This window comes from Cyclopterus lumpus, chromosome 5 (assembly GCF_009769545.1).
Source record: "Cyclopterus lumpus isolate fCycLum1 chromosome 5, fCycLum1.pri, whole genome shotgun sequence".
In the NCBI taxonomy this organism is placed as follows: Eukaryota; Metazoa; Chordata; class Actinopteri; order Perciformes; family Cyclopteridae; genus Cyclopterus; species Cyclopterus lumpus.
The window spans coordinates 6,409,237-6,419,145 of record NC_046970.1 but is presented as its reverse complement, the minus strand read 5'-3'; the positions used below and the strand labels follow the sequence as shown (position 1 = coordinate 6,419,145).

Below are 9,909 nucleotides of genomic sequence, written 5' to 3'. Positions count from 1 at the left end.
AGGTGGCGGGGGTTATAAGACTAATACTGTTACTCATCACGAGTTACTCATCACGTCATCACCACCACCAGCATTGGGTGCGTGGGACAACAACTCAAATAAAGGACAATAGATTTTACTACAAAAACATCTCCCAACACTCGGAGAGCTTTGGCCTACTGAGCAAACATTTTCAGTAAAGCATATATTACGATTTAGTCATTTAAAGATCACTCAAACTCTAATGTGTGGTTGTGACAAAGAGTATAGTAGCCGATTAGGTCACCACTAATTCAGAGGATTACAGTTAGCCGGGTTTCCAGTATCTAACAAGTCCATGTGTGACTTTTCCATTACTTTCACGTCACTGTCTTATCTTGACCGATGACCTCATGCTGCACCAGTCATCAAATAAACCTGCTTGTACACTTGTAGTTATTTTTTTCCCCCTGCTCAGCATTCTGGTTCAACAGGAAATTCTCCTTAACATGAGGAAATAAAAAAAACAATCGTGTCACCATCACTTTTACAAATGTAGGATGCATCGTTTTCTGATGTCACAAGTTATCTGACGGAAATGAAGTCCATTTGTCGCTAACAGCTGGTAGCAGCAGGAAGGCCAATGCCCCCGGGGCAGCTCTAGAGTTTAAAAACCGTGGCCTCGTTGTCTGCTCTAAGTATTCCAGCTTGAGTTAGTTCACTTTGAAAAGGGAAAAGCCTGAATGTTGTAGAGTCTACATAATGTCGCTGTAAGAACACCGGCAGCATGGCGTCCAACAGCAAACCGTGTGAAACTACATGGCTGGACACTTTCCCTGTGAAATGGTCCTGTGTCCGGGCCGGGGACCCAGACGTGAGTAATGAGAGGAACACACAGAGGGAGGGTGGGATGAAAAAAACAATCTCTTAATAAAAATTAATAAAAGGAGAGAAATAGTCCTTTCATCAAGAGACACGCCATGACTAACTCGGCCTTTCTCCATCTGTCCTCATTTACGTCTCCTTCTCTCTCATCATCTGTTTTCCCACATTCTGCAGAGATTACTAAAAATGAAAGCCATCGATTCATACAAGCAGGCGGCTACCGGCTATCTCTGGTTACCATGGCTACCAAGTGGGAAAGCTTTTTGTGAATGCCTTAGCCTGAGCAAGAGACCATATGACAGAGCTCATGCTCAAGGGGAGAAGTGGAACAAGGTGTCTTTAACTTTCTGGTGCATGAAGGAAATGAACAACTTTCTATGCTTTCTCACTTCTCTCTCGTACTTCATGTGAGTATTGGGTCACTGACACTCCTGGGACCATCTATCTAGAGCAACCTCAATCTTCCTATTTTCTGTTCTGCCTACTTTCTGTATGACATGCAGTCACTCCGTCTTTTCTCATCTAATTGGAAATGATCTTTAGATTTTTGACCTCCGTATCTGGTAATCTCAGCAAACACTCTGCTGCATAACCGTCCTTCCTTATTAAAAGTATTAATGAGAAAATCAAATAGCAGCTTTTACATTTTTCATAACGCTGGCCAATGAATTAAAGCCACGTCCTTTTCCTTTGATGAGCTCTCCCATCGGGCCTGCTGCGTGGTCATTAATATTGCAGATGTTGAAAAAGAAATAGCCCAAATGTTTTGTGACTGTTTCTTTGTCTTAAATATTAATGCGAGTGCTGCTTTCTTGGTAGCAGCTTGCCATGTGACTTGGTTGTTCCAGCGTGGCGGAAATCTTTGGTATAACTAAGTCACTTATCTGAGATTGCTCGTATTAAGCCAGCAACCTGACCGGAGCTGGGAAGTGAATGCCTGGAGAAAAGAATGGCTCATTTTGGTGTCTCGTGGAAGCGGATGGCAATTTGTGTTTTATATTTGGCCGAATTAATTCAATTAAATTCAGTTTATTTTGTATAGCCCAATATCACAAATTACAAATTTGCCTCAGAGGGCTTTACAATCTGTACACATACGACATCCCTGTCCCAGGACCTCACATCGGATCAGGAAAAACTCCCCCAAAATAACCTTTCACAGGGAAAAAAGGGAAGAAACCTTCAGGAGGGGGGGACGGGGGGGCGCATCAGCAGGGGCGCATCAGCAGGGGCGCATCAGCAGGGCCAACGCGGGAGGCCGGCTCACCAGGCATCAAACACCGCCAGGTACAATGGACCCTATGAGATGTGAAGTCACAACGACTCCGGGGAGGAAGCAGAGTTAATAAGGTGCAATGGAGAGATGTAAATTCATCCATAAGGAGAGAGAAAAGAGGAGAGAGGTGCTCAGTGTATCCTAAAACATCCCCCAGCAGCCTATAAGCCTATAGCAGCATATCTAGGAGCTCGACCAGGGCAAACCTGATTCACCCCTAACAATACAAGCACTATTAAAGAGGAAAGTCTTAAGTCTGTTCATAAATGAGGTGACTGTGTCTGCCTCCCGGACTGAAAGTGGAAGCTGGTTCCATAAAATCCATTAAATCAGCAGCAAGGCAATAGATACCAGTGGTGATGCGTTATCCCCCTGGGCAACACAAATATGTCACCTTGTTATGACGTACAATTAGAGTGCAATCAGGGTAGTGAAAATAAATGGAATGAAATCTCGTTGAATTCTGATCCAGTGTGACGTAGAAATGGCTCTTTGATGCTCCCACTAACTTCATCTGTCTAATAGAGATGTAGAGCTTTTTCAATCTTAAACACAATCTGTACCCATATTGCCCTTCGATATTGTTAACGTGGTACACAATTGTCTGCATGGTAAGAGCGTTTGGAAGAATTCAGCCAACAACATCCTTATAACCCCTTCTTATTCCGTCTCAAGCTAAACATGTTTTCAAAACGCCAAGGATGCTTCAAATTGTTATTGATTCTCTATTTTTGGTGGAAAACAGTGTCACGCAAGAGTAAATGGCACCATGCACTGCTGCCCTCTGCTGGATAAAAGAGACATTGAACTCCAACTGTGAGCCAATGTCACAAACAATGGACCCAAACAGGTACAGCGTGTACTTATTTAGGCGTCATCCCAGAATGCATCACTCACAGGAGATACACGTAACGCCACCACCTGTACAAAGACATACAAAGGCATCAAACCTTCACGTAATTACTGCTTTCGTGAGGCTCATAATTATAGCTGCTGAGACTGTGACACGTGTCTGAACGACTGCATACGCCTATTTTGAGTGCGCAGTGTTTTTGGTACTCATGCGCGTTATATTTTAATAAAATATAGATATAGGGGGTTGAAAAGAAAGACTGATGAAATGCAATCGTGTAAATATAAAATTCTGCCTAAAATCGGACCTATTCTCGTAAAGAAAAAAATGGAACAGTGCACTTTAAAAAGGGGACGTATGGCGGTGCTGTACTGTAATGTGCATCATTGTAGTGGTGTTCGTGTTATTGTGTCCACTTTTGTATCGTATAATAAAGAAGCCGCTTCGGGAACAGGAAGCACAGCACGTGAAGTAACGTTTTTAAAGGAGTTTATTTCTATATGTATCTATATACACAAACATTTACATTGCACTATATGCAAGAGGTATACAGTCCATCATAACACTAAGAAACAGGTAGAAAAAGCCAAACGGCACTTGATCGACCGCTTTAGAAATGATGTGCTTTAGAAATAATGTAGTTTGACGGTTGATCACATGAAGTAGAGCCGAGGTCCAGATGGAGAAGATGAAACCTTTGGGGAGGTTATTCCAGAGAATCTGTCTGCATGTCGGATTATGCTAAGCAGTAGAGAAGAGTGAAACTCCGGACATGATGACGTCACACTGGCAGTTTAAATGTCGTGTGACGATGGGTTCTCCATTAAATTGTGAGATGTGTATATACAGCATGAAAAGAGCAGTAATATAAATGGCACACACGTATTTCCTTATGTTCCTGGACTGTCACCAAACTGTTCGAAACACTATTAAAGTATATGCAAATAGATAAAAAGCTAATGTTATCAAGGTCTCTTCCGGCGACATAACAGTAGTACAGTACTTTGATAATATAAAGACGAAAGAAAGGGGTATACAATTTCATTTCAGGCACATCATCAATTTGCAAATTGCACTACATTCAACTGGAATAAATCAATTGGCACTTTAGAAATGTATGTCTTTTTTTCTTCTTTTCTCAAAAACCTATAGATTCAAATACAAAGTATCTGTGTTCATCCTCATGAAATACCGTTGAGTCATGCCGAAGGTCATTCCATAGCTTTGCAGATTCAATATAATAGTAACATTGCGTAAAACTCCACAACCAATATAATGTACACGCACTGGGATGATTAAAATGACCTCTTACTCTGAACATCTTTTCTATACAAACCCTATAATTCACTTCATATCTGCAGTGTTTATATCACAATATATATTCAGAATACCAATGATCTGAAACGGTGACCACCAATATTTTCTTTTTCTTTTTTTTTTTTACTGGCTGCAAAGTTGGTTTGCAATCACAGATTCAATCACATGTTTCACATATAAAAATGTCAAGGATGTAACGTTCTTCTGCAGAACCAAAGAGTAATTTTGTTAATAACCCAGTGGAACCTCAGGTACACCAGAATACAGTAGTTAAAAGAGTTCACTTTGAGAATTTATATTACATTTTTCAGGATGGTTTGCGTAAAAAGACGAAACGGTGGGAATGAAATGTTACTTTTGATGAAGCATTTGATGAAGCTGCTCCTTAAAAGGGAAGGCTCCCGTGAACTCAGCTGGACCGAGTTGCAATGCGAGGTTTCATATTGTTCGATCGTTCCCCAACAAGAGGTCTTTCCACTTGTCCTTTCCTCAGCCTTATCTGGTGATTAAATTGTCAGACAATATTCCACACAACAGGTCATATGTGATGAATTCCTACATGGCGGCAGGTAGCTTGTGTTGTGCTCCACAGAGGAGAGTCCTGGCGGTCACAGACTGCAGGGTGCGTTTGTTTTACTGAGCGGGTGCTATAAAACAGTAGCCTCCTCCATGGCGTTGACCCATCTGAAACACAAGCAACACGAGACCTCTCAACACAATGCTTCATGGAGCACTCGAAGCGGCGCTCTACTGATTTAACACCACACACGTCACTTATCTAGTCCCAGGAGGCGGCTTTTACCATCTATGGAAAGTCTCACAAAAAGATACTGCTTGCATTACCAAGAACTAAAGTTTAGAGGTCATGACCTCTGTTGCCAGCTTCAAGCAGCTCCCTGGTGGTCTAGTGGTTAGGATTCGGCGCTCTCACCGCCGCGGCCCGGGTTCGATTCCCGGTCAGGGAACGCACTTTTGATCGACATTACAGCTGCTGTACAGAATCATAAAGCACAATCATATACCTGCGTGCGGTGTGTGGATCGTCGGCCCTGAAGGTATAATGCAAGGTTTTCTTGTGGTAGAGGTGGAACACGTTGCTTTCTTCTCCCTCTGGCCTCTCCGTGAGCTTGACAGTGAAGCACTGCAGAGGTAGACTCTCTGAAGCCACTTTATCCTGAAGGAATCAAAACACAGGTGTCGGCGTGTGTCAAAAACATCAATCTCACCGTCAGCAGCAATATGCGAATAACAAAAATGTCATGCTTCAGGAAGAACAAAAGCAGTGCAACCCTCAGACGTCAAAGGAAATAGAGAGAGCACAGAGAATCCCTTCATTATGCACATGACAAGTGTTCTGCCCGAGAGGAAAAGGTGGAACAGTGAGTGTTAAGTAGTTCTGTACTGCGTTGGCCGGATGTGAAGAGGAAAATGGTTAGGCAGAGGTGGAGAGGAAATGCCTCTGCGGTTGAGTGTTTTGGGGCTGGTGCGGGAGACTCTGTGCCCCCTCACCTCACGGGCTGTGAAGGTGTAGAGCACCTTGTCTTTGAGGAGGAACCACAGACGCTTCCACTTCCGCTTGCTCTTCTTCCGGCGCTGCAGGCTGCCGCTCATGGTGGATCCCTCCACGGTAAGTGACACCTGACGAAATGCACGACACATTAGGCACACATAAGATAGACAGTGGGAAGTGGGGTACATAATGTAACCCAGCAAAACAAAAAACACAAACTACAAAATAACCACCATCTACACTTTTCCTGACGACAACAACAAGGATATCGAATGTAGTTTTATTTTATTGCAGGTGCAGGATTACACTACAGTCCTGATATTTTGTCCAACCCCTAAAGATAGGAATGAAAAGTCTCGAGGTAAATAGTGAACCCTACTGGCAGCTATACTGCACTGCCGTCTGATTCCATTCCACAAGCTTAATTCTTGGTGAAGCAGCTCCCTGGTGGTCTAGTGGTTAGGATTCGGCGCTCTCACCGCCGCGGCCCGGGTTCGATTCCCGGTCAGGGAACTACATTTATTTAACAATGGCAGTATAAACAACATGAGACCTCTTAACACAATACATACAATGTTTAGTGGAGCACTTAATTAAAGCTGTACTCATTTAACACAACACACGTCATTTATCTGTGGCTTTTACAATCCATGGAAAGTTTCACAAAAAGACACTAGTGCTTGCATTATGACAGTGGTTCTCAAACAGAGGAAAAACAATATTCAACGCCGCACCACCCCAACAAAATGGTCTATGCTGACTTTTTATTGAAATAACTTGTTGTGACTCCTCCGTCAGTGTTTTTTCAAATAATAGAATAAAGAAAATTTAAATCACTTTCAAGTAAATCACTTTGTTAGAACAATGTAAATGAAGTTATATATGTGCAAAAAAGCACACTGGGAAAGAAATAGCTTATTGTGACTGCAATTAACCTGATTTGCACTGGATATATTTTCAAGATAATAACAATAAGCGCAACCTGTGAAAAACTAAACAAAACAAGTTCAAATATTTGCCAATAAAGAGTTTTTCACTGCATACATTTTCAAAACAATAACGTGCAACCTGTGCAAAACAAAATTAGTGCAGATATGTGTTTCAAGTTTTGAACTTTTTTTTTTTAGTGGCTGCAATGAGCCTGCTTTCCACTACAAATAATCTTGGCCGTCTCGCATGCGCAAGCGTAACCTGTTAACGGCGTAACATAAACATGTACACGAAGGTACAAGCATTTCGCCATGTATTTATTAATGATTTAGTTTTATGTCTGTGTACTTTCTTGTGTAATATGTGAAGTTCTGAATAAAGGTATTTTTGCATTTCCTCCTGCGCCCCACTAGAGGTTCACGCACCACAGTTTGAGAACCACTGCATTATAAGGAACTAAAGTTTAGAGGTCATGACCTCTGTTGCCACTCGAAGCAGCTCCCTGGTGGTCTAGTGGTTAGAATTCGGTGCTCTCACCGCCGCGGCGCGGGAACTACATTTATTTAACAATAGCAGCTGTTTAAATACCAGCCAAACCTATCACTTATATAGGCAATGACGTTGAAAGTGAGCATGTGAACACTGCAGTCATATTCAACATAACTTCTATCACGTACATATATTAAAATGGTGGTGTGTGAATCTTTGTTGTTGCATGTTTGACATGAAAAAGTGGCACAGATGACAAGTGTAGGCCACCTGGTTGAGATGGGAGGCGCTCTTCCTGCTCTTCCACAAACTCGGGGGCTGCAGGCTCTGGAAGACAGCAGAGAGGGGACGGCTGGCCCGGTGAGTCCGAGGGCTGGAGTTACCGCATGCCCCCGACACGCTGCCACCTACACCCACACACACACACACACACACACACTTAATATGTTTTTCTTTTCGCTGCATGGCCCCAACGAGTTATCCACCACCACAAACAGAAAAGCTGAGATTCACCTCTTTTCCTGAGCTCGGCATGGCAGTGGTCGCACACTTTGGCGACCCTGTCTTTGAGGTACTTCAGTGGGTATCTGTTCCTGGAACAGGACCGGCACACCACCTGCTCACAGAGAGAGAGAATACAAATATTTGCAACCAGCAGCAATAAATACTCTCACTGAATAATCAAAAGTCTATTTAAAAGGAAACTATAGGATCATGAGTTTATTTCTTTCTTCCTTTCCTCTCTACCTCTAGTCCTGGTCAGTAATCTCCTAAAACTCCAGTACAGTGAAACACAAAGTCACGTTGCTTTTTGCCATTCTGTGTATCTGACCTTGCCGCAGGCGTTGCAGTGGTGTCGTCTCAGCGTGAGGCTGAAGTCAGAGGTACAGTTCATGCACATCATTGCATGAGAAACTGGCACCAGTACAGGAGCAGCCTCGCCCAGGGCCATCCACAACTTCTCACGGGCCTGCGGACACATACAATGTATTAGATGAGGCGAGAATGATGTTGAGGTTTTTTATAAGCAGACAATATGTGCAAAACACACCTAATTAAAACACAATTTCTGAAATTTGGGCCCTCTTTGTAAAAAATAAACAAACATATGCACGAAGATATTAGACGTTTTACCTCTCTTGGAGAAGCAAACAATTCAGTCAAATCGATATAAACTCTTCCAAAAATATCCACATGCCAACTGCACAACAATGTGCAAAGTATAAAACACTATTAACTAAGTATTTGGCATTTTTTAATAAAGACTATGAACAAAAATGCTATGGGGAAACAAAGACAATTGAATCAGACACAATTACTTAAACTGAAGATGACATAAACATTGTCACTGTGTTGTACTGTCAACACAATATTGGCCTCCATTGTTGTGCATACCAAAGAGCAAACCTGAATCCCATTATAGTGTTCAAGCTCTGCTTTCCAAGTGATCTAATAGATTACAGATGTTTTCACAGGTGCATTATGGGTGCAGGCAACTGATAATTAAGTGTGGTGTTTTGATGACAGTGTTTAGCAAACAACGCACACACAGATAAGTACCAGTGTTTGTGTCAATTGCAAAAACTGTATTGTTAACACTTTTAAGCCTGAGCCTTTTTTTTTGGCCTCGGCTCGATAATTGCATACTCAGACTAAAAAGAGTATATCTCTGCAACCACAAGGGCTATTTTAATAATTATGGTATTATCATAAAGGGAACACTTGCGAGATTTGTTCGAATATGTAGATATCAGTATATATATATCTTACTGGTTAAGAGTAAATGAAGATGGCACACAACACAAATGTAATCTTTGCAGAAATCATTTCAAAAGAAAAACCTTTGTGAACCAACCCGAAGGAAAAATGTCTGTTCATCAAACAGCATTTTTTTTACTTGTCCTACCTCACTGCAGGGTCCACCAAACGTACAGAGTCCTGCAGCATGGTCCGCTATGGCTCGACTCAGCGTGTGGAACCAGTCCTCCCTCTCTCCAACGGAGCTGAAGAGGGAAGCAGACAAACAATCACTCCGGATCTGGAATCGCTTTGGACTGGAGAAAAGGAGTCTGGGCCAAGTCATAAAGAAATTCACACACATCAAATTCAAGTTTTCTTTGTGCCGTCAGATGCTCACCTTGCTGACAGTGTTATGGTGATGTCAGAGACCTCGATCTTAAGACAGTTCAGCACGTGGTCTAGAACAGGTTTGCTCACCTGTGTGAGGGGCAAAAACACATTACAGGTCCGCCATAAATCACTGATGACGTTGGAGATTGTCAGAGAAGGGATAAATGAACGTACCTTCATCCCAGACAGAGATAGTGTGTTCTTAAGCCTGTATTTCCCATCCTGTTGAGGGTAGGTGTACAGCATTATATCGTTCATCTGGTAGAGAAAGAGGGAAGAAGAGGTGTATTATGTTAGATTTCAAGGAAGTTAACAGAACAACTTAGCAGGTAAATGAGAATGAAAACTCTCAAGTTACAAATATGAGTGAAACTTCGTTTCCCAGCTATTTCGAATGTAATACCCCCTAATCACCACAAGGTGGTGTTGTTAGCTTAAGATAAATATATACAGGCAGACCTCTTTGGTTATTCTTTCTTCCTTGAAAGCAACTTTCCAGGCCCAACTACCTCGGTCATGTTTCCTTTCACAGCGTTCACACATGGCTGTGCAGACCCTCAG

The 9,909-nt window shown here is 42.3% G+C and overlaps 1 protein-coding gene across 1 annotated transcript in view; it reads right to left on the bottom strand.

Moving 5' to 3' along the window:
* Positions 1-4,369: 4,369 nt before the first annotated feature.
* fgd5a (FYVE, RhoGEF and PH domain containing 5a) overlaps positions 4,370-9,909 on the bottom strand; it is a 30,627-nt gene continuing 25,087 nt past the window's right edge. Inside the window, exons 13-21 of the mRNA XM_034531791.1 lie at positions 9,523-9,606; positions 9,356-9,435; positions 9,125-9,221; positions 8,051-8,188; positions 7,732-7,834; positions 7,489-7,625; positions 5,799-5,927; positions 5,312-5,463; positions 4,370-4,973 (exon numbers count right to left, since the gene is read on the bottom strand). Coding sequence (XP_034387682.1) covers positions 4,937-4,973; positions 5,312-5,463; positions 5,799-5,927; positions 7,489-7,625; positions 7,732-7,834; positions 8,051-8,188; positions 9,125-9,221; positions 9,356-9,435; positions 9,523-9,606 — 957 coding nt within the window. The 3' untranslated portion in view covers positions 4,370-4,936. The remainder of the gene's footprint in view (positions 4,974-5,311; positions 5,464-5,798; positions 5,928-7,488; positions 7,626-7,731; positions 7,835-8,050; positions 8,189-9,124; positions 9,222-9,355; positions 9,436-9,522; positions 9,607-9,909) is intronic.